This window comes from Somniosus microcephalus, unplaced genomic scaffold, assembly GCF_052327205.1.
Source record: "Somniosus microcephalus isolate GS21.2 unplaced genomic scaffold, FLI_Smic_1.0 unresolved_chr7, whole genome shotgun sequence".
In the NCBI taxonomy this organism is placed as follows: Eukaryota; Metazoa; Chordata; class Chondrichthyes; order Squaliformes; family Somniosidae; genus Somniosus; species Somniosus microcephalus.
This window is the reverse complement of record NW_028225185.1, coordinates 30,223,001-30,247,264: the sequence shown is the minus strand read 5'-3', so window position 1 is coordinate 30,247,264 and position 24,264 is coordinate 30,223,001. Positions and strand designations below refer to the sequence as shown.

Below are 24,264 nucleotides of genomic sequence, written 5' to 3'. Positions count from 1 at the left end.
AGTAGTGCCACACCTAAAGTAGTTCTCTTAAAGGTGAACGGTTACATACAATAGTTTCCTTAAAGGTAGACGGGTACATACACTACAACCACCACCATCTCGAGGGATGGGCAATAAATGCCAGCCTTGCCAGCGACGCCCACATCCCATTTTTAAAAAAAGAATCCATTATCTTCCAGCAAGCTTACACCCGTCCCGCCCCCCCCCCCCTTCCTCGTCTATCTCTCTTTGCCTCAGCATCCAATTTTCTTGCGCCGACTTGTGTACATTTTTTGTACATTCGGTGCGCGGCACAAACGCAAGTTGTTCAGGAGGGGGGGAAAAAAGGACACACAAATTGTGCAGTAATTAAAGAAAGTAAGGAAGAAAGACGCGCATTTCTCCAGCGCCTTTCACCACCTCCGCTCGACCCAAAGCGTCTCACAGCCAGTGAAGTACTTTCCAAGTGTGGCCACTGTAGTAATGTAGGAAACAAGTGTGGTATAACCAACTTTGCAGCAGCTTGAACTGTATAAAACACGAGCTGGGCCACAGCTAGAGCACTGCGTGCAATTCTGGTCACCACATTACAGGAAGGATGTGATCGCACTGGAGAGGGTACAGAGGAGATTTACGAGGATGTGGCCAGGACTGGAGAATTTTAGCAATGAGGAAAGATCGGAGAGGCTGGGGTTATTTTCTTTGGAACAGAGGAGGGTGAGGGGAGATTTAATCGAGGCGTATAAAATGATGAGGGGCCCTGGATAGAGTGGATAGGAAGGACCTATTTCCCTGAGCAGAGAGGTCAGTAACCAGGGGGCAGAGATTTAAAGTCATTGGGAGAAGGATTAGAGGGGAGTTGAGAACTTTCTTCACCCAGAGGGTGGTGGGGGTCTGGAACTCACTGCCTGAAAGGGTGGTCGAGGCAGAAACCCTCTGACATAAGAAAACTACTAGGCACTTGGTCTAAGTGTTAAACAAAGCTTTAATCAACTGTTTTACAACATGGAGGTCTAGTTGTGTCCTTCACTAGTTCCTGTTAAGAATGTCATGCGCAAGCTGGGCCCGTGCCCGAGTATTTATACTCTCCCTGGACAGCGCCACCTGCAGGACGCTCAGTTGATTCACGTCACCCTCATCACATTTAAAAAGTACTTGGATACGCACTCGAAGCGCCGTAACCTACAGGGCGACGGACCGAGAGCTGGACAGTGGGATTAGGCCGGAGAGCTCTTTGTCGGCCGGCGCGGACACGATGGGCTGAATGGCCTCCTTCTGTGCCGTAAATTCTCTCTGATTCTAGCCCCAACACGTGCAAGGGGCTCAGGGGGGGTAACACCCTACTAATGGCAGCGGGATATTTCGGGATGGTTTCATCTGCATTACTCCACTCGGCAATGCTTTCTGTAATATTTTAGTCCGTGGAGTGACGCTCACGCTCCAGGCTAAGACCCTCGGTTTTAAAAGGTGGCCCACTTTGTCCTGTGGTGCAGTTTGGGAACGTATTCTGATGTAAAACAAAAACTCTCACCTTTTGTTCTTTATCGCGGCTGGAACGTTTGTCCGTATTGTTTTTAAACTGCGCTGTTTTTTAAAGAAAAAAAGACTTTCTTGCCTCTTGTATGTGTTGCTTGTTAATTCCTCGGTGATGGTTTTAGGTGCTTGATGTAACTGCTGTAGAACCACGATATTGAACCAAAATCCCTGCCAATAAAACTGAAAGTAAACCAGTGTTTGTGTTCACTGATTATAGATTGTCTCGGTGTAACCCTTGCACGAGCAGCTCCCGACGCTGACGTACTCTTTTGTCCGTTGTCTTCTCAAGGTGTGCTCACTCTCGGTGGGATTATGGTCCAGTGGATGCTGACGGCCGTACATTATTTACCCCCCCCCCCCCCGACGAGGAGAGCCGGGCTGGCAAGTGTCGGTGTGCTATTCGGCTGTAGGGCACCTCGCAGGCAGCCCCGATTTCTGGCTTCAGCCACTGCCCACACGATAGGAGTCACTGGGTACAGATCAGGAGAAAGATCTCGCATCTCTCCGGCGCCTTTCCCCACCTCCGGACGTCCCAAAGCCCTTCACAGCCAATGAAGGACTTTCACTGTTCTAATGTAGGAAACGCGGCAGCCAATTTGCGCACAGCAAGCTCCCACAGACAGCAAAGTGATAAATGACCAGATCACCTGTTTGTGATGTTGGTTGAAGGATAAATATTGGTCCCAGGACACGGGGGAGAACTCCCCCCCCCCCCCCCCCCCCCCCCCGCTCTTTAAAATAGTGTCATCGGATCTTTTAGATCCGCCTGAGAGGGCAGACGGGGCCTCGGTTTAATGTCTCATCCGAAATACCGTCCCTCCGACAGTGCGGCGCTCCCTCAGTACCGCCCCTCCGACAGTGCGGCGCTCCCTCAGTACCGGCGCTCCCTCAGTACCGCCCCTCCGACAGTGCGGCGCTCCCTCAGTACCGCCCCTCTGACAGTACGGCACTCCCTCAGTACTGGCCCTCCGACAGTGCGGCGTTCCCTCAGTACCGCCCCTCCGACAGTGCGGCGCTCCCTCAGTACCGCCCCTCCGACAGTGCGGCGCTCCCTCAGTACCGCCCCTCCGACAGTGCGGCGCCCCCTCAGTACCGCCCCTCCGACAGTGCGGCACTCCCTCAGTACCGCCCCTCCGACAGTGCGGCGCTCCCTCAGTACCGCCCCTCCGACAGTGCGGCGCTCCCTCAGTACCGCCCCTCCGACAGTGCGGCGCTCCCTCAGTACCGCCCCTCCGACAGTGCGGCGCTCCCTCAGTACCGCCCCTCCGACAGTGCGGCGCTCCCTCAGTACCGCCCCTCCCTCAGTACCGCTCCTCCGACAGTGCGGCGCTCCCTCAGCACCGCCCCTCCGACAGTGCGGCGCTCCCTCAGTACCGCCCCTCCGACAGTGCGGCGCTCCCTCAGTACCGCCCCTCCGACAGTGCGGCGCTCCCTCAGTACTGCCCCTCCGACAGTGCGGCGCTCCCTCAGTACTGCCCCTCCGACAGTGCGGGGCTCCCTCAGTACCGCCCCTCCGACAGTGCGGCGCTCCCTCAGTACTGCACCGGAGTGTCGGCCTAGATTTTTGTGCTCAAGTCTCTGGAGTGGGGACTTGAACCCACAACCTTCTGACTCCGAGGCGAGAGTGCTGCCCACTGAGCCACGGCTGAAAAGGAGGGGAAACCCTGCTTGATTTGTGTCTCTCTCTTTCCTGACCCTGGTAGCACCCCTAACCGCCACATACGGGGACCTCCTGGTCCTTTTTAAAAGTAAAACAACATACACAACAGTTCATTTCTCTCTCTTTGGTTTCCCCCAAGGGCAAGCACCAACTGCGAAGGGGTGATCTGTTCCTCGATCGCTGCTGGGGCTGTTATGTACCAGCTCTCATGCAGTGCGCAAGAGGCGTGCTGATGACTCTTGCTGGCTTATCCTCTTCCCAAATGACGGGACTGGAGGATCAGACCTGCGTTCCCGCTCCCTCTGGGGCTGATGCTTTGCCCGGCCGTCGTGTACTGTGACTGCGCGGCGTACATAAAATAATATAGGGAGGGAAAAAGCAGTTTTTCTTTCATCTTCACTAACGATTTGCAGCCACCACTTGCCAAGGCACAAGTGGAACAGAAGCAGTGCTTGCCAAGCCAGCCACTCCCTTTGGACGTGGCATCATTTTGTTCCAAGCTTTTGGACGCCTGTACTCTGCAATTTTGAAACCTTCGTCAACGAGCATGCGTTTTAAATCGGCCCCTGCTCTATTGCACCAGAGGAAGGCCAGTCAGCTGGTTTTCTTGCTCGGCGGAGAGTCCCAATGCAGGCAGCTCTCGGCCGCCTTCAAAGGTGCGCACGTACCGTCTGCTTTGCTGCCCGTTGCAAGTTGTCTTACTGGCGCACTTCCTCCTCGCTTGCGTCCACCTCGCCGTCCCTGCCTTGGACGATGGGCTTCCTCCCCGGCTCCCATTCTTTTCGAAACCTGTCCCAGCAGAAGATTGGACGGTGAGACGTGTTGGCGTGTGTGCTGTGAGGAGGATGCCAAGAAACTCCAGTATGATTTGGACAGGTTGGGCGATTTGGCAGATGCAGTATAATGTGGATAAATGCGAGGTTATCCACTTCGGTGGCAAAAACAGGAAGACAGACTATTATCTGAACGGCAATAGATTGGGAGAAGGGAAAGTGCAACGAGACCTGGGTGTCCTTGTGCACCAGTCGCTGAAGGTAAGCATGCAGGTGCAGCAGGCGGTTAAGAAGGCAAATGGTATGTTGGCCTGGGATGGCAGGAATGACTTATGAGGAGAGATTGGGTCGATTGGGCTTAAATTCGCTGGAGTTTAGAAGAATGAGAGGGGATCTCATTGAAACTTATAAAATTCTAACAGGACTGGACAGACTAGATGCAGGAAGGATGTTCCCGATGGCAGGGGGAGTCCAGAACCAGGGGTCACAGTCTAAGGATAAGGGGTAAGCCATTTAGGACTGAGATGAGGAGGAATTTCTTCACCCAGAGAGTGGTGAACCTGTGGAATTCTCTACCACACAAGGCAGTTGAGGCCAATTCATTAAATATATTCAAGAAGGAGTTAGATATATTTCTTAAGGCTAAAGGGATCAAGGGATATGGGGAGAAAGCAGGGACAGGGTACTGAATTTGGATGATCAGCCATGATCACATTGAATGGCGGAGCAGGCTCGAGGGGCCGAATGGCCTACTCCTGCTCCTATCTTCTGTGTTTCTATGAGACTCGACAACTAGAGGTAGCTCTTCATCAAGCCAGGTGAGGTTTTATTTTTGTTATTTGTCGACGAGCCTTGGGACACTTTTACTCTGCAACTTTTCAACTGTATAGTTTAAGAACCAGTATGGGTTTGAGCTGGCTGATTGTCCCCTTCCTCGGGGACAGACATCAATCAGCCGTGGCTTCTATTAGTGCTCGTTATCCAGCGTGCACGCGTATGCATGTTGGACGAGGCCAGGATTAAGCTTGGCCTCTGTAATTAAACAGCCGGCCCACGCTATTGAAGGCTGAGAAATGGACCCACTGGGGGAGAAACCACAGGGCAATAGCTGCTTTCTTATTCTTTTAATTCAGATTCCAGGAGCCCAGCATCTGTGAACTGGCCCCAAGCGTTATTTATTTGTTAATTCATTCATTGAGGGCGACGCGGGCAACACCAGCATTTATTGCCCATTCCAAGTCGGCCCTGGAGAAGGTGGTTGTGAGCCGCCTTCTTGAACCGCTGCAGTCCCGTGTGGTGAAGGTGCTCCCACAGCGCTGTTAGGGAGGGAGTTCCAGGATTTTGACCCAGTGACGATGAAGGAACGGCCGATATATTTCCCAGTCAGGATGGTGTGTGTGACTCGGAGGGGAACTTGGAGGTGGCGGTGTTCCCGTGCGCCTGCTGCCCTTGTCCTTCTCGGTGGAAGAGGTCGAGGGTTTGGGAGGTGCTGCTGAAGAAGCCTTGGCGAGTTGCTGCAGTGCATCTTGTAGATAAGAACATAAGAAATAGGAGCAGGAGTAGGCCATACATCCCCTTCGAGCCTGTTCCACCATTCAATAAGATCATGGCTGATCTTCTACCTCAACTCCACACACTGCAGCCACGGTGCGCCGGTGGTGGAGGGAGTGAATGTTTAAGGTGGTGGACGGGGTGCCGATCAAGCGGGCTGCTTTGTCCTGGATGGTGTCGAGCTTCTCGAGTGTTGTTGGAGCTGCAACTCATCCAGGCAAGTGGAGAGTATTCCATCACACTCCTGACTTGTGCCTTGTAGATGGTGGAAAGGCTTTGGAGAGTCAGGAGGTGAGTCACTCAACCCTGGCATTAATACAATTAAATCCATTTTCTGTAGTTTGGCAATGGACTCATAAGCCCTTGCAAATCTGGGTCTGCAAGTCTATTGCTGGGCTGCAGGAATGGATCGAGCAGCATAAATACTGGTTGGGCATGGGTGTTAGGGGGCAGCACACGGATGTTGGGCTCTCAGAATCCAGATTAAAGGAACAATATAAAAGCATAAGAACATAAGAAATAGGAGCAGGAGTCGGCCATTCGGTGCTTCGAGCCTGCTCCGCCATTCAATGAGATCACGGCTGATCTTCGACCTCAACTCCACTTTCCTGCCCCATCCCTTTATTCCCCGAGAGTCCAAAAATCTCTCGATCTCAGCCTTGAATAGACTCAACGACGGAGCCTCCACAGCCCTCTGGGGCAGAGAATTCCAAAGATTCACCGCCCTCTGAGTGAAGAAATTCCTCCTCATCTCAGTCCGAAATGGCCGACCCCTTATCCTGAGACTGTGACCCCTGGTTCGAGACTCTCCAGCCAGGGGGGGAAACAGCCTCTCAGCATCGACCCTGTCAATCCCCCTCAGAATCTGATATGTTTCAATGAGATCACCTCTCATTCTTCTAAACTCTAGGGTATATAGGCCTAGTCTCCTCAATCTCTCCGCGTAGGACAATCCTCTCGTCCCAGGAATCAGCCTAGTGAGCCTTCCTTGCACTCCCTCCAAGACGAGTATATCCTTCCTTAGGTTTTTCTGAGCCAGTCCACAATTTTCTGCACGTTCTTGACAACATTTGCCAGTGCTGCTTGAGGGAGCTTAAGAATGCAGAGCAAATTATCTGGCACTCATCCTGGGCATTGCTCACATCTGCTGCAAACTCTGCTCTTTGAGGTGAAAGGAAAAGTGACTCAATTGCCACGACGAGTTACTGTTCAGAGGAGGTGAGTAATCGCCTCTTTATAATGCTGCTTTGAAGCTTTTAATGTAATCCTGCCTTGAAGTTTTGCAGGTGCAATTACAAATGTCAGTACAAGTTAATCCCCGGTGCGGTTCCGCAGGTGAAAACACGACCGGTAGTCCTGGAAACGGATCAGTACCAATTCTGATCGCTATAAAAGTCAAGTCTTCAGTGTGAAATAGAGACAGACAATGCTGGAAACGCACAGCAGAGGGTGGAGAGAGAGAGAGACATAGGGTTAACATCTCAGGTCGCTGACCTTTCGTCGCAACACTTCGTTGCAACCTGATGTTATTTATTGCAAGGGGGCTGGAGTATAAAAGCAGGGAAGTCTTGCTACAACTGTACAGGGCGTTGGTGAGACCACACCTGGAGTACTGCGTACAGTTTTGGTCTCCTTATTTAAGGAAGGATATACTTGCATTGGAGGCAGTTCAGAGACGATTCACGAGGTTGATTCCTGAGATGAGGGGGTTGTTTTATTCCTGTTCCTGGCTGGGGTGGAGATCGCCTTTACAGAAGGTAAGTACTGTAGAAAATATAGGGACAGCGTGATCTCCTGGAAGAATTTCGATCGCCTAGATGGGTCGGAGAGGAATTTCCCAGATTTTTTTCTCCCAAATTGGCCATTGGGTCTTTATCTGGTTTTTCGCCTCTCCCGGGAGATCACATGGGTTCGGGTGGATGCACAGTGATAGAAGATTTGAGGTTAGGATCAGATCAGCCATGATCTTATTGAATGGTGGAGCAGGCTCGAGGGGCCGATTGGCCTACTCCTGCTCCTATTTCTTATGAGGAAAGGTTGAGCAGGTTGGGCCTATACTCATTGGAGTTTAGGAGAATGAGAGGTGATCTTATCGAAACATTTAAGATACTGAGGTGGGCTCGACAGGGTAGACGCAGAGAGGATGTTTCCCCTCGTGGGGAAATCTAGAACTCGGGGGCACAGTCTCAGAATAAAGGGTCGCCCTTTTAGAACTGAGATGAGGAGGAATTTCTTCTCAGAGGGTCGTAAATCTGTGGAATTCTCTGCCCCAGAGAGCCGTGGAGGCTGGGTCATTAAATACATTGAAGGTGGAGATAGACAGATTTTTGCAAGATAAGGGAGTGAAGGGTTATGGGGAGTGGGCGGGGAAGTGGCTTTGAGCCCGAGATCAGCCATGATCTTACTGAATGGTGGAGCAGGCTCGAGGGGCCAAGTGGCCTATTCCGGCTCCTATTTCTTATGTTCTTATGTCTCTGGATTGCTGCATCTGCGTGGTCAGTGACATACGGTGCTCACTCCCGAGTCCACTGCGATATAGTAGGTATTCTCCTTCGAGCCCCGTATGATTTTGTGCCGAACAGAAAGGTATGGTGATCCACGTGCCCCAGACGCGGCTCTTTCCATTCACCATTGTGGGCTTCTTGTTGCCCAACAGCTTTGCAGTCTAGCTGGTTAATTCTCCGCTTAGTTCACGAGCCTTAACCTCTTCACGTTTGGAGCATTTGTCGAGTGCCTTCTCAAAATCCAAGTCCATGCATTAAGAACATAAGAATTCGAAACAGGAGTCGGCCATTTGGCCCCTCGAGCCTGCTCCGCCATTCAATGAGATCATGGCTGATCATCGACCTTAACTCCACTTTCCCGCCCCGATCCCTCGATTCCCCGAGAGTCCAAAAATCTCTCGATCTCAGCCTTGAATATACTCAACGACTGAGCCTCCACAGCCCTCTGGGGCAGAGAATTCCAAAGATTCACCGCCCTCTGAGTGAAGAAATTCCTCCTCATCTCAGTCCTCAATGGCCGACCCCTTATCCTGAGACTGTGACCCCTGGTTCGAGACTCTCCAGCCAGGGGGGAAACAGCCTCTCAGCATCGACCCTGTCAATCCCCCTCAGAATCTGATATGTTTCAATGAGATCACCGCTCATTCTTCTAAACTCCAGGGTATATAGGCCTAGTCTCCTCAATCTCTCCGCGTAGGACAATCCTCTCGTCCCAGGAATCAGTCTAGTGAGCCTTCCTTGCACTCCCTCCAAGACGAGTATATCCTTCCTTAGGTTTTTCTGAGCCAGTCCACAATTTTCTGCACGTTCTTGACAACATTTGCCAGTGCTGCTTGAGGGAGCTTAAGAATGCAGAGCAAATTATCTGGCACTCATCCTGGGCATTGCTCACATCTGCTGCAAACTCTGCTCTTTGAGGTGAAAGGAAAAGTGACTCAATTGCCACGACGAGTTACTGTTCAGAGCAGGTGAGTAATCGCCTCTTTATAATGCTGCTTTGAAGCTTTTAATGTAATCCTGCCTTGAAGTTTTGCAGGTGCAATTACAAATGTCAGTACAAGTTAATCCCCGGTGCGGTTCCGCAGGTGAAAACACGACCGGTAGTCCTGGAAACGGATCAGTACCAATTCTGATCGCTATAAAAGTCAAGTCTTCAGTGTGAAATAGAGACAGACAATGCTGGAAACGCACAGCAGAGGGTGGAGAGAGAGACATAGGGTTAACATCTCAGGTCGCTGACCTTTCGTCGCAACACTTCGTTGCAACCTGATGTTATTTATTGCAAGGGGGCTGGAGTATAAAAGCAGGGAAGTCTTGCTACAACTGTACAGGGCGCTGGTGAGACCGCACCTGGAGTACTGCGTACAGTTTTGGTCTCCTTATTTAAGGAAGGATATACTTGCATTGGAGGCAGTTCAGAGACGATTCACGAGGTTGATTCCTGAGATGAGGGGGTTGTTTTATTCCTGTTCCTGGCTGGGGTGGAGATCGCCTTTACAGAAGGTAAGTACTGTAGAAAATATAGGGACAGCGTGATCTCCTGGAAGAATTTCGATCGCCTAGATGGGTCGGAGAGGAATTTCCCAGATTTTTTTTCCCCCAAATTGGCCATTGGGTCTTTATCTGGTTTTTCGCCTCTCCCGGGAGATCACGTGGGTTCGGGTGGATGCACAGTGATAGAAGATTTGAGGTTAGGATCAGATCAGCCATGATCTTATTGAATGGTGGAGCAGGCTCGAGGGGCCGATTGGCCTACTCCTGCTCCTATTTCTTATGTTCTTATGAGGAAAGGTTGAGCAGGTTGGGCCGAAACTCATTGGAGTTTAGGAGAATGAGAGGGGATCTTATCGAAACATTTAAGATACTGAGGTGGGCTCGACAAGGTAGATGCAGAGAGGATGTTTCCCCTCGTGGGGGAATCTAGAACTCGGGGGCACAGTCTCAGAATAAAGGGTCGCCCTTTTAGAACTGAGATGAGGAGGAATTTCTTCTCTCAGAGGGTCGTGAATCTGTGGAATTCTCTGCCCCAGAGAGCCGTGGAGGCTGGGTCATTAAATACATTGAAGGTGGAGATAGACAGATTTTTGCAAGATAAAGCAGTGAAGGGTTATGGGGAGTGGGCGGGGAAGTGGCTTTGAGCCCGAGATCAGCCATGATCTTACTGAATGGTGGAGCAGGCTCGAGGGGCCAAGTGGCCTATTCCAGCTCCTATTTCTTACGTTCTTATGTCTCTGGATTGCTGCATCTGCGTGGTCAGTGACATACGGTGCTCACTCCCGAGTCCACTGCGATATAGTAGGTATTCTCCTTCGAGCCCCGTATGATTTTGTGCCGAACAGAAAGGTATGGTGATCCACGTGCCCCAGACGCGGCTCTTTCCATTCACCATTGTGGGCTTCTTGTTGCCCAACAGCTTTGCAGTCTAGCTAGTTAATTCTCCGCTTAGTTCACGAGCCTTAACCTCTTCACGTTTGGAGCATTTGTCGAGTGCCTTCTCAAAATCCAAGTCCATGCATTAAGAACATAAGAATTCGAAACAGGAGTCGGCCATTTGGCCCCTCGAGCCTGCTCCGCCATTCAATGAGATCACGGCTGATCATCGACCTTAACGCCACTTTCCCGCCCCGATCCCTCGATTCCCCGAGAGTCCAAAAATCTCTCGATCTCAGCCTTGAATATACTCAACGACTGAGCCTCCACAGCCCTCTGGGGCAGAGAATTCCAAAGATTCACCGCCCTCTGAGTGAAGAAATTCCTCCTCATCTCAGTCCTCAATGGCCGACCCCTTATCCTGAGACTGTGACCCCTGGTTCGAGACTCTCCAGCCAGGGGGGAAACAGCCTCTCAGCATCGACCCTGTCAATCCCCCTCAGAATCTGATATGTTTCAATGAGATCACCGCTCATTCTTCTAAACTCCAGGGTATATAGGCCTAGTCTCCTCAATCTCTCCGCGTAGGACAATCCTCTCGTCCCAGGAATCAGTCTAGTGAGCCTTCCTTGCACTCCCTCCAAGACGAGTATATCCTTCCTTAGGTTTTTCTGAGCCAGTCCACAATTTTCTGCACGTTCTTGACAACATTTGCCAGTGCTGCTTGAGGGAGCTTAAGAATGCAGAGCAAATTATCTGGCACTCATCCTGGGCATTGCTCACATCTGCTGCAAACTCTGCTCTTTGAGGTGAAAGGAAAAGTGACTCAATTGCCACGACGAGTTACTGTTCAGAGCAGGTGAGTAATCGCCTCTTTATAATGCTGCTTTGAAGCTTTTAATGTAATCCTGCCTTGAAGTTTTGCAGGTGCAATTACAAATGTCAGTACAAGTTAATCCCCGGTGCGGTTCCGCAGGTGAAAACACGACCGGTAGTCCTGGAAACGGATCAGTACCAATTCTGATCGCTATAAAAGTCAAGTCTTCAGTGTGAAATAGAGACAGACAATGCTGGAAACGCACAGCAGAGGGTGGAGAGAGAGACATAGGGTTAACATCTCAGGTCGCTGACCTTTCGTCGCAACACTTCGTTGCAACCTGATGTTATTTATTGCAAGGGGGCTGGAGTATAAAAGCAGGGAAGTCTTGCTACAACTGTACAGGGCGCTGGTGAGACCGCACCTGGAGTACTGCGTACAGTTTTGGTCTCCTTATTTAAGGAAGGATATACTTGCATTGGAGGCAGTTCAGAGACGATTCACGAGGTTGATTCCTGAGATGAGGGGGTTGTTTTATTCCTGTTCCTGGCTGGGGTGGAGATCGCCTTTACAGAAGGTAAGTACTGTAGAAAATATAGGGACAGCGTGATCTCCTGGAAGAATTTTGATCGCCTAGATGGGTCGGAGAGGAATTTCCCAGATTTTTTTCCCCCCAAATTGGCCATTGGGTCTTTATCTGGTTTTTCGCCTCTCCCGGGAGATCACATGGGTTCGGGTGGATGCACAGTGATAGAAGATTTGAGGTTAGGATCAGATCAGCCATGATCTTATTGAATGGTGGAGCAGGCTCGAGGGGCCGATTGGCCTACTCCTGCTCCTATTTCTTATGTTCTTATGAGGAAAGGTTGAGCAGGCTGGGCCTATACTCGTTGGGAGTTTAGGAGAATGAGAGGTGATCTTATCGAAACATATAAGATACTGAGGTGGGCTCGACAAGGTAGATGCAGAGAGGATGTTTCCCCTCGTGGGGAAATCTAGAACTCGGGGGCACAGTCTCAGAATAAAGGGTCGCCCTTTTAGAACTGAGATGAGGAGGAATTTCTTCTCAGAGGGTCGTGAATCTGTGGAATTCTCTGCCCCAGAGAGCCGTGGAGGCTGGGTCATTAAATACATTGAAGGTGGAGATAGACAGATTTTTGCAAGATAAGGCAGTGAAGGGTTGTGGGGAGCGGGCGGGGAAGTGGCTTTGAGCCCGAGATCAGCCATGATCTTACTGAATGGTGGAGCAGGCTCGAGGGGCCAAGTGGCCTATTCCGGCTCCTATTTCTTATGTTCTTATGTCTCTGGATTGCTGCATCTGCGTGGTCAGTGACATACGGTGCTCACTCCCGAGTCCACTGCGATATAGTAGGTATTCTCCTTCGAGCCCCGTATGATTTTGTGCCGAACAGAAAGGTATGGTGATCCACGTGCCCCAGATGCGGCTCTTTCCATTCACCATTGTGGGCTTCTTGTTGCCCAACAGCTTTGCAGTCTAGCTGGTTAATTCTCCGCTTAGTTCACGAGCCTTAACCTCTTCACGTTTGGAGCATTTGTCGAGTGCCTTCTCAAAATCCAAGTCCATGCATTAAGAACATAAGAATTCGAAACAGGAGTCGGCCATTTGGCCCCTCGAGCCTGCTCCGCCATTCAATGAGATCACGGCTGATCATCGACCTTAACGCCACTTTCCCGCCCCGATCCCTCGATTCCCCGAGAGTCCAAAAATCTCTCGATCTCAGCCTTGAATATACTCAACGACTGAGCCTCCACAGCCCTCTGGGGCAGAGAATTCCAAAGATTCACCGCCCTCTGAGTGAAGAAATTCCTCCTCATCTCAGTCCTCAATGGCCGACCCCTTATCCTGAGACTGTGACCCCTGGTTCAAGACTCTCCAGCCAGGGGGGAAACAACCTCTCAGCATCGACCCTGTCAATCCCCCCTCAGAATCTTATGTTTCAATGAGATCACCTCTCATTCTTCTAAACTCTAGGGTATATAGGCCTAGTCTCCTCAATCTCTCCGCGTAGGACAATCCTCTCGTCCCAGGAATCAGTCTAGTGAGCCTTCCTTGCACTCCCTCCAAGACGAGTATATCCTTCCTTAGGTTTTTCTGAGCCAGTCCACAATTTTCTGCACGTTCTTGACAACATTTGCCAGTGCTGCTTGAGGGAGCTTAAGAATGCAGAGCAAATTATCTGGCACTCATCCTGGGCATTGCTCACATCTGCTGCAAACTCTGCTCTTTGAGGTGAAAGGAAAAGTGACTCAATTGCCACGACGAGTTACTGTTCAGAGCAGGTGAGTAATCGCCTCTTTATAATGCTGCTTTGAAGCTTTTAATGTAATCCTGCCTTGAAGTTTTGCAGGTGCAATTACAAATGTCAGTACAAGTTAATCCCCGGTGCGGTTCCGCAGGTGAAAACACGACCGGTAGTCCTGGAAACGGATCAGTACCAATTCTGATCGCTATAAAAGTCAAGTCTTCAGTGTGAAATAGAGACAGACAATGCTGGAAACGCACAGCAGAGGGTGGAGAGAGAGACATAGGGTTAACATCTCAGGTCGCTGACCTTTCGTCGCAACACTTCGTTGCAACCTGATGTTATTTATTGCAAGGGGGCTGGAGTATAAAAGCAGGGAAGTCTTGCTACAACTGTACAGGGCGCTGGTGAGACCGCACCTGGAGTACTGCGTACAGTTTTGGTCTCCTTATTTAAGGAAGGATATACTTGCATTGGAGGCAGTTCAGAGACGATTCACTCGGTTGATTCCTGAGATGAGGGGGTTGTTTTATTCCTGTTCCTGGCTGGGGTGGAGATCGCCTTTACAGAAGGTAAGTACTGTAGAAAATATAGGGACAGCGTGATCTCCTGGAAGAATTTCGATCGCCTAGATGGGTCGGAGAGGAATTTCCCAGATTTTTTTCTCCCAAATTGGCCATTGGGTCTTTATCTGGTTTTTCGCCTCTCCCGGGAGATCACATGGGTTCGGGTGGATGCACAGTGATAGAAGATTTGAGGTTAGGATCAGATCAGCCATGATCTTATTGAATGGTGGAGCAGGCTCGAGGGGCCGATTGGCCTACTCCTGCTCCTATTTCTTATGAGGAAAGGTTGAGCAGGTTGGGCCTATACTCATTGGAGTTTAGGAGAATGAGAGGTGATCTTATCGAAACATTTAAGATACTGAGGTGGGCTCGACAGGGTAGACGCAGAGAGGATGTTTCCCCTTGTGGGGAAATCTAGAACTCGGGGGCACAGTCTCAGAATAAAGGGTCGCCCTTTTAGAACTGAGATGAGGAGGAATTTCTTCTCAGAGGGTCGTAAATCTGTGGAATTCTCTGCCCCAGAGAGCCGTGGAGGCTGGGTCATTAAATACATTGAAGGTGGAGATAGACAGATTTTTGCAAGATAAGGGAGTGAAGGGTTATGGGGAGTGGGCGGGGAAGTGGCTTTGAGCCCGAGATCAGCCCTGATCTTACTGAATGGTGGAGCAGGCTCGAGGGGCCAAGTGGCCTATTCCAGCTCCTATTTCTTATGTTCTTATGTCTCTGGATTGCTGCATCTGCGTGGTCAGTGACATACGGTGCTCACTCCCGAGTCCACTGCGATATAGTAGGTATTCTCCTTCGAGCCCCGTATGATTTTGTGCCGAACAGAAAGGTATGGTGATCCACGTGCCCCAGACGCGGCTCTTTCCATTCACCATTGTGGGCTTCTTGTTGCCCAACAGCTTTGCAGTCTAGCTGGTTAATTCTCCGCTTAGTTCACGAGCCTTAACCTCTTCACGTTTGGAGCATTTGTCGAGTGCCTTCTCAAAATCCAAGTCCATGCATTAAGAACATAAGAATTCGAAACAGGAGTCGGCCATTTGGCCCCTCGAGCCTGCTCCGCCATTCAATGAGATCACGGCTGATCATCGACCTTAACGCCACTTTCCCGCCCCGATCCCTCGATTCCCCGAGAGTCCAAAAATCTCTCGATCTCAGCCTTGAATATACTCGACGACTGAGCCTCCACAGCCCTCTGGGGCAGAGAATTCCAAAGATTCACCACCCTCTGAGTGAAGAAATTCCTCCTCATCTCAGTCCTGAATGGCCGACCCCTTATCCTGAGACTGTGACCCCTGGTTCGAGACTCTCCAGCCAGGGGGGAAACAGCCTCTCAGCATCGACCCTGTCAATCCCCCCTCAGAATCTTATATGTTTCAATGAGATCACCTCTCATTCTTCTAAACTCTAGGGTATATAGGCCTAGTCTCCTCAATCTCTCCGCGTAGGACAATCCTCTCGTCCCAGGAATCAGTCTAGTGAGCCTTCCTTGCACTCCCTCCAAGACGAGTATATCCTTCCTTAGGTTTTTCTGAGCCAGTCCACAATTTTCTGCACGTTCTTGACAACATTTGCCAGTGCTGCTTGAGGGAGCTTAAGAATGCAGAGCAAATTATCTGGCACTCATCCTGGGCATTGCTCACATCTGCTGCAAACTCTGCTCTTTGAGGTGAAAGGAAAAGTGACTCAATTGCCACGACGAGTTACTGTTCAGAGCAGGTGAGTAATCGCCTCTTTATAATGCTGCTTTGAAGCTTTTAATGTAATCCTGCCTTGAAGTTTTGCAGGTGCAATTACAAATGTCAGTACAAGTTAATCCCCGGTGCGGTTCCGCAGGTGAAAACACGACCGGTAGTCCTGGAAACGGATCAGTACCAATTCTGATCGCTATAAAAGTCAAGTCTTCAGTGTGAAATAGAGACAGACAATGCTGGAAACGCACAGCAGAGGGTGGAGAGAGAGACATAGGGTTAACATCTCAGGTCGCTGACCTTTCGTCGCAACACTTCGTTGCAACCTGATGTTATTTATTGCAAGGGGGCTGGAGTATAAAAGCAGGGAAGTCTTGCTACAACTGTACAGGGCGCTGGTGAGACCGCACCTGGAGTACTGCGTACAGTTTTGGTCTCCTTATTTAAGGAAGGATATACTTGCATTGGAGGCAGTTCAGAGACGATTCACTCGGTTGATTCCTGAGATGAGGGGGTTGTTTTATTCCTGTTCCTGGCTGGGGTGGAGATCGCCTTTACAGAAGGTAAGTACTGTAGAAAATATAGGGACAGCGTGATCTCCTGGAAGAATTTCGATCGCCTAGATGGGTCGGAGAGGAATTTCCCAGATTTTTTTTCCCCCAAATTGGCCATTGGGTCTTTATCTGGTTTTTCGCCTCTCCCGGGAGATCACGTGGGTTCGGGTGGATGCACAGTGATAGAAGATTTGAGGTTAGGATCAGATCAGCCATGATCTTATTGAATGGTGGAGCAGGCTCGAGGGGCCGATTGGCCTACTCCTGCTCCTATTTCTTATGTTCTTATGAGGAAAGGTTGAGCAGGTTGGGCCGAAACTCATTGGAGTTTAGGAGAATGAGAGGTGATCTTATCGAAACATTTAAGATACTGAGGTGGGCTCGACAAGGTAGATGCAGAGAGGATGTTTCCCCTCGTGGGGAAATCTAGAACTCGGGGGCACAGTCTCAGAATAAAGGGTCGCCCTTTTAGAACTGAGATGAGGAGGAATTTCTTCTCTCAGAGGGTCGTAAATCTGTGGAATTCTCTGCCCCAGAGAGCCGTGGAGGCTGGGTCATTAAATACATTGAAGGTGGAGATAGACAGATTTTTGCAAGATAAAGCAGTGAAGGGTTATGGGGAGTGGGCGGGGAAGTGGCTTTGAGCCCGAGATCAGCCCTGATCTTACTGAATGGTGGAGCAGGCTCGAGGGGCCAAGTGGCCTATTCCAGCTCCTATTTCTTATGTTCTTATGTCTCTGGATTGCTGCATCTGCGTGGTCAGTGACATACGGTGCTCACTCCCGAGTCCACTGCGATATAGTAGGTATTCTCCTTCGAGCCCCGTATGATTTTGTGCCGAACAGAAAGGTATGGTGATCCACGTGCCCCAGACGCAGCTCTTTCCATTCACCATTGTGGGCTTCTTGTTGCCCAACAGCTTTGCAGTCTAGCTAGTTAATTCTCCGCTTAGTTCACGAGCCTTAACCTCTTCACGTTTGGAGCATTTGTCGAGTGCCTTCTCAAAATCCAAGTCCATGCATTAAGAACATAAGAATTCGAAACAGGAGTCGGCCATTCAGCCCCTCGAGCCTGCTCCGCCATTCAATGAGATCACGGCTGATCATCGACCTTAACGCCACTTTCCCGCCCCGATCCCTCGATTCCCCGAGAGTCCAAAAATCTCTCGATCTCAGCCTTGAATAGACTCAACGACTGAGCCTCCACAGCCCTCTGGGGCAGAGAATTCCAAAGATTCACCGCCCTCTGAGTGAAGAAATTCCTCCTCATCTCAGTCCTGAATGGCCGACCCCTTATCCTGAGACTGTGACCCCTGGTTCGAGACTCTCCAGCCAGGGGGAAACAACCAGTCCCAATGCCTCCTCAAATAATTCCAGTAGATTAACCAGGGATGACTTGGTTCCTCTGTCTTTATGGTAACTGCTCCTAGCGGCCCCGGTTTGCTTTAAGTGTTGACAGCACCCTGTATGAAGCTCTCCAGCGCTTCCCTGACGTGGCTGTTGGGCTGACTGGCCTGCCATGTCCAGGGTGGTGGGGACACCGTGCAGCTTGCTGAGGGGGAGAAGTAGCTGGGGGTTCTTATTAATGACCAGCGTCACAAAACTGGCGCAGGTGTTCGGATGCATAATAGAGTTATACAGCACAGAAAGAGGCCCTTCGGCCCATCGTGTCCGCGCCGGCCATCAAGCCCTGTCTATTCTAATCCCATTTTCCAGCACTTGGTCCGTTGCCTTGTATGCTGTGGTGTTTCAAGTGCTCATCTAAATGCTTCTTGAATGTTGTGAGGGTTCCTGCCTCTACCACCCTTTCAGGCAGTGAGTTCCAGATTCCAACCACCCTCTGGGTGAAAAAGTTTTTCCTCAAATCCCCTCTAAACCTCCTGCCCCTTACCTTGAAACTATGCCCCCTGGTTATTGACCCCTCTACTAAGGGGAAAAGTTCCTTTCTATCCACCCTATCTATGCCCCTCATAGTTTTGAACACCTCAATCAGGTCCCCCCTCAGCCTTCTCTGCTCTAAGGAAAACTACCCCAGCCTGTCCAGTCTCTCTTCATAGCTGAAGCGCTCCAGCCCAGGTAACATCCTGGTGAATCTCCTCTGCACCCTCTCCAATGCAATCACATCCTTCCTATAGTGTGGCGACCAGAACTGCACACAGTATTCCAGCTGTGGCCTAACTAGCGTTTTGTACAGCTCCATCATAACCTCCCTGCTCTTATATTCTATGCCTCGGCTAATGAAGGCAAGTATCCCATATGCCTTTTTAACCACCTTATCTACCTGTCCTGCTGCCTTCAGGGATCTATGTACATGCACACCAAGGTTCCTCTGATTCTCTGTCCTTCCTAGGGTCCTACCATTCATTGTGTATTCCCTTGCCTTGTTAGTCCTCCCAAAATGCATCACCTCACACTTTTCAGGGTTAAATTCCATTTGCCACTGTTCTGCCCATCGCTGGGACAGTTCAATACAAGGTGAAGAGTACGATCCTTGTCTAGTGCAAGGCCCTGGTCTGGTCCCATCTAGAACGCTTTGGCCAGTTTGGGCTCCTCACGTGGTGGGGGACTGGTTTCTGGAAAAGGTTCCAAAGTTTAAGGGGCCTCAGGAAAGGCTTAGAAAGTTGGGACTTGTTATCTTAGGAAAGTGTAGACTTTGAAGGGACGTGATTGAAGTTGAAGATTCACCAGGCTGATACCTAGGATGGCAGGAATGACGTATGAGGAGAGATTGGGTCGATTGGGCTTGTACTCGCTGGAGTTTAGAAGAATGAGAGGGGATCTCATTGAAACTTATAAAATTCTGACAGGACTGGACAGACTAGATGTAGGAAGGATGTTCCCGATGGCGGGGGAGTCCAGAACCAGGGGTCACAGTCTAAGGATAAGGGGTCGGCCATTTAGGACTGAGATGAGGAGGAATTTCTTCACCCAGAGAGTGGTGAACCTGTGGAATTCTATACCACAGAAGGCAGTTGAGGCCAATTCATTAAATATATTCAAGAAGGAGTTGGATATATTTCTTAAGGCTAAAGGGATCAAGGGATATGGGGAGAAGGCAGGGACAGGGTACTGAATTTGGATGATCAGCCATGATCTCATTGAATGGCGGAGCAGGCTCGAGGGGCCGAATGGCCTACTCCTGCTCCTATCTTCTATGTTTCTATGTTAAAATGATGAGGAACGTAGATTCTGTCCAGGTAGGTAGGTTACTGGAGTTAGATAAGCAGAGGAGAAGTAAGGAGCGTCACTGTACGACACACAAGCATTGAGTTAGGTTAGATGCCAGGAAGGCCTATTTTTGCAGAAAACCGGTAACCTTTGTTACAAGTTGCCGAAAGGGAGCTGGATAATTTCCTGTGAGTGGGGGACGTCTCCCAGTTAGAGAAGGGAGGTGGACTGACTGGGTAATGGAATCAATCACCATGATCTCCTGAAGCTTGCTTGATTGAGCAGATTGGGCCTAGATTGAGCAGATTGAGCCGATACTCTCTGGAGTTTAGAAGAATGAGAGGTGATCTCATTGAAACATATAAGATTCTGAGGGGGATTGACAGGGTAGATGCTGAGAGGCTGTTTCCCCCCTGGCTGGAGAGTCTCGAACCAGGGGTCACAGTCTCAGGATAAGGGGTCGGCCATTTAGGACTGAGATGAGGAGGAATTTCTTCACTCAGAGGGCGGTGAATCTTTGGAATTCTCTGCCCCAGAGGGCTGTGGAGGCTCAGTCGTTGAGTCTATTCAAGGCTGAGATCGAGAGATTTTTGGACTCTCGGGGAATCGAGGGATCGGGGCGGGAAAGTGGAGTTGAGGTCGAAGATCAGCCGTGATCTCATTGAATGGCGGAGCAGGCTCGAGGGGCCGTGTGGCTGACTCCTGCTCCTAATTCTTAAGTTCTTATGCCTGCAGGAGTCCGAGAGGAATTACCCCTCTGCCAGTACACTGCTTCGCTGCGGGGGGAGACAGGGATGGGTTAGATAGTGGACGGGGGAGGCTCAATGGACCATCTGGCCTTTTACGTATGTCGGTATAACTCCTTTATTGGATTATCAGGGTAACATCTGATACCCTCCAGTTCTCGGGCGCAGCTCCTGCATTTCTGGATATTAAATGAAGCCGTGCCAAATTCCTCTCTCATTTCTTTGAGAATCCCAGGCCCATTTATAGCCTATGTCAGCAATGTGCTGGAGTCTCTCACATTGAAAAAGAACGCCTGTGTTAGTTGAGCAGACGATGAGAAAACCGCAGCAATTCTCCACTCTAACCTTCTCGGAAGGATAAAGGAAGGAAGAACTTGCGTTCATATAGCGCCTTTCCCAACCTGGGGATGTCCTGAAGCGCTTTGCAGCCAATTCATTCCGTTTGAAGTGTGGTTTGCAGGCAAACGCTGTCGCCAATTTGCACAGAGCAATGGCCCACAAACATAGGAGCAGCAGGAGGCCATTCAGCCCCTCCAGCCTGTTCCGCCATTCCGCCCAAACTTTACTCCTTGCGTTACCCCTTTCCAGACCGACCAGCTGCCCGCGTACAGCTTTAATATTTTAACCCCTTGAATGCCCCAGCATTGTACAAGGCGTCCGCTGATTGGCGGCCGGGACTCTGTACGTCATCCTCTCTGTGTACCTGTGCTCTAGTTGGTGCATCGTGAGGTGAATACTTTATATAGCAGGATCCCACAGAGTTTCAAAGCTGTCCATTGTAAAAATACAATAAATAAATAATTAATAAAGATACTCCACCATTAGGCAGTTTCTCCTGTGTACCACCCTCCCAGAGATGCCTCCATGGTTTGGGAACCCCCCGAGTTCGAGCGCGGCTGATCTGTATCTTAACTCCATCTACCCGCCTTGGTTCCGTTACACTCAATACCCCTTACCCAACAAAAAGCAAACAGCGAATGAGATAATTGACCGGTTTATTCTCTTGAGCTGAGAACTTCCTCCTGATCCACTCATTCTCGAGATGAGGAACGGCGTTCTATCAGTAGATCAGAGCGCTGCAGCCTTCTGGCCTCACCTGCTTAGCTGTGGCTTCTGCTGAGGCGCCGGGTGACGCTGAGCTACCTCTCTGAGCAGTGCTTCCGCCACTTTGTTCTCTTCCTCAAACATTTGGCTACAAATCAAAAGACAGAAAATCTTACTGACTCTTTCCTGTCAAATTCTCACTTCTATTTTGCTTTTTTAAATTGTTTCATCCATTTCTCAAAATCCGATTTTTTATTTAATCTAGAAACCCGTGTGATGGGCCGAGGCCCCACGGTGCAGGGACACCGGGGGAAGGGCCGAGGCCCCACGGTGCAGGGACACCGGGGGAAGGGCCGAGGCCCAACGGTGCAGGGACACCGGGGGAAGGGCCGAGGCCCCACGGTGCAGGGACACCGGGGGAAGGGCCGAGGCCCCACGGTGCAGGGACACCGGGGGAAGGGCCGAGGCCCCACGGTGCAGGGACACCGGGGGAAGGGCCGAGGCCCCACGGTGCAGGGACACCGGGGGAAGGGCCGAGGCCCCACGGCGGAGGGACACCAGGGGAAGGGCCGTGGCCCCACGGTGCAGGGACACCAGGGGAAGGGCCGAGGCCCCACGGTGCAGGGACACCGGGGGAAGGGCCGAGGCCCCACGGTGCAGGGACACCGGGGGAAGGGCCGAGGCCCCACAGGGCAGGGACACCAGGGGAAGGGCCGAGGCCCCACGGTGCAGGGACACAATGGGAGGGGCCGAGGCCCCACGGTGCAGGGACACCAGGGGAAGGGCCGAGGCCCCACGGTGCAGGGACACAATGGGAGGGGCCGAGGCCCCACAGTGCAGGGACACAATGGGAGGGGCCGAGGCCCCACGGTGCAGGGACACCGGGGGAAGGGCTGAGGCCCCACGGTGCAGAGACACCAGGGGAAGGGCCGTGGCCCCACGGTGCAGGGACACCAGGGGAAGGGCCGTGGCCCCACGGTGCAGGGACACCAGGGGAAGGGCCGAGGCCCCACTGTGCAGGGACACCAGGGGAAGGGCCGAGGCCCCACGGTGCAGGGACACCAGGGGAAGGGCCGTGGCCCCACGGTGCAGGGACACCAGGGGAAGGGCCGTGGCCCCACGGTGCAGGGACACCGGGGGAAGGGCCGAGGCCCCACGGTGCAGGGACACGAGGGGAAGGGCCGAGGCCCCACGGTGCAGGGACACCGGGGGAAGGGCCGAGGCCCCACGGTGCAGGGACACCGGGGGAAGGGCCGAGGCCCCACGGTGCAGGGACACGAGGGGAAGGGCCGAGGCCCCACGGTGCAGGACATCAGGGGAAGGGCCGAGGCCCCACGGTGCGGGGACACCAGGGGAAGGGCCGAGGCCCCACGGTGCAGGACATCAGGGGAAGGGCCGAGGCCCCACGGCGCGGGGACACCAGGGGAAGGGCCGAGGCCCCACGGTGCAGGACATCAGGGGAAGGGCAGAGGCCGCACGGTGCAGGGACACCAGGGGAAGGGCCGAGGCCCCACGGTGCAGGGACACCAGGGGAAGGGCCGAGGCCCCACGGTGCAGGGACACCAGGGGAAGGGCCGTGGCCCCACGGTGCAGGGACACCAGGGGAAGGGCCGTGGCCCCACGGTGCAGGGACACCGGGGGAAGGGCCGTGGCCCCACGGTGCAGGGACACCGGGGGAAGGGCCGTGGCCCCACGGTGCAGGGACACCGGGGGAAGGGCCGAGGCCCCACGGTGCAGGGACACCGGGGGAAGGGCCGTGGCCCCACGGTGCAGGGACACCAGGGGAAGGGCCGTGGCCCCACGGTGCAGGGACACCAGGGGAAGGGCCGAGGCCCCACGGTGCAGGGACACCAGGGGAAGGGCCGAGGCCCCAGGGTGCAGGGACACATGGGGAAGGGCCGAGGCCTCACGGTGCAGGGACACCAGGGGAAGGGCCGTGGCCCCACGGTGCAGGGACACCGGAGGAAGGGCCGAGGCCCCACGGTGCAGGGACACGAGGGGAAGGGCCGAGGCCCCACGGTGCAGGGACACCGGGGGAAGGGCCGAGGCCCCACGGTGCAGGACATCAGGGGAAGGGCCGAGGCCCCACGGCGCGGGGACACAAGGGGAAGGGCCGAGGCCCCACGGTGCAGGACATCAGGGGAAGGGCCGAGGCCCCACGGTGCAGGGACACCGGGGGAAGGGCCGAGGCCCCACGGTGCAGGGACACCGGGGGAAGGGCCGAGGCCCAACGGTGCAGGGACACCGGGGGAAGGGCCGAGGCCCCACGGTGCAGGGACACCGGGGGAAGGGCCGAGGCCCCACGGTGCAGGGACACCGGGGGAAGGGCCGAGGCCCCACGGTGCAGGGACACCGGGGGAAGGGCCGAGGCCCCACGGTGCAGGGACACCGGGGGAAGGGCCGAGGCCCCACGGCGGAGGGACACCAGGGGAAGGGCCGTGGCCCCACGGTGCAGGGACACCAGGGGAAGGGCCGAGGCCCCACGGTGCAGGGACACCGGGGGAAGGGCCGAGGCCCCACGGTGCAGGGACACCGGGGGAAGGGCCGAGGCCCCACAGGGCAGGGACACCAGGGGAAGGGCCGAGGCCCCACGGTGCAGGGACACAATGGGAGGGGCCGAGGCCCCACGGTGCAGGGACACCAGGGGAAGGGCCGAGGCCCCACGGTGCAGGGACACAATGGGAGGGGCCGAGGCCCCACAGTGCAGGGACACAATGGGAGGGGCCGAGGCCCCACGGTGCAGGGACACCGGGGGAAGGGCTGAGGCCCCACGGTGCAGAGACACCAGGGGAAGGGCCGTGGCCCCACGGTGCAGGGACACCAGGGGAAGGGCCGTGGCCCCACGGTGCAGGGACACCAGGGGAAGGGCCGAGGCCCCACTGTGCAGGGACACCAGGGGAAGGGCCGAGGCCCCACGGTGCAGGGACACCAGGGGAAGGGCCGTGGCCCCACGGTGCAGGGACACCAGGGGAAGGGCCGTGGCCCCACGGTGCAGGGACACCGGGGGAAGGGCCGAGGCCCCACGGTGCAGGGACACGA

At 53.0% G+C, this 24,264-nt stretch overlaps 1 protein-coding gene and 1 pseudogene across 1 annotated transcript in view; both read right to left on the bottom strand.

Moving 5' to 3' along the window:
* Positions 1-21,159: 21,159 nt before the first annotated feature.
* Positions 21,160-24,264, bottom strand: part of LOC147086717 (synaptonemal complex central element protein 1) — a 59,126-nt gene continuing 56,021 nt past the window's right edge. Inside the window, exon 11 of the mRNA XM_085978869.1 lies at positions 21,160-21,373. Within this exon, the coding sequence (XP_085834995.1) occupies positions 21,274-21,373 (100 nt within the window). The 3' untranslated portion in view covers positions 21,160-21,273. The remainder of the gene's footprint in view (positions 21,374-24,264) is intronic.
* On the bottom strand, positions 21,429-23,567 carry LOC147086718 (uncharacterized; annotated as a pseudogene).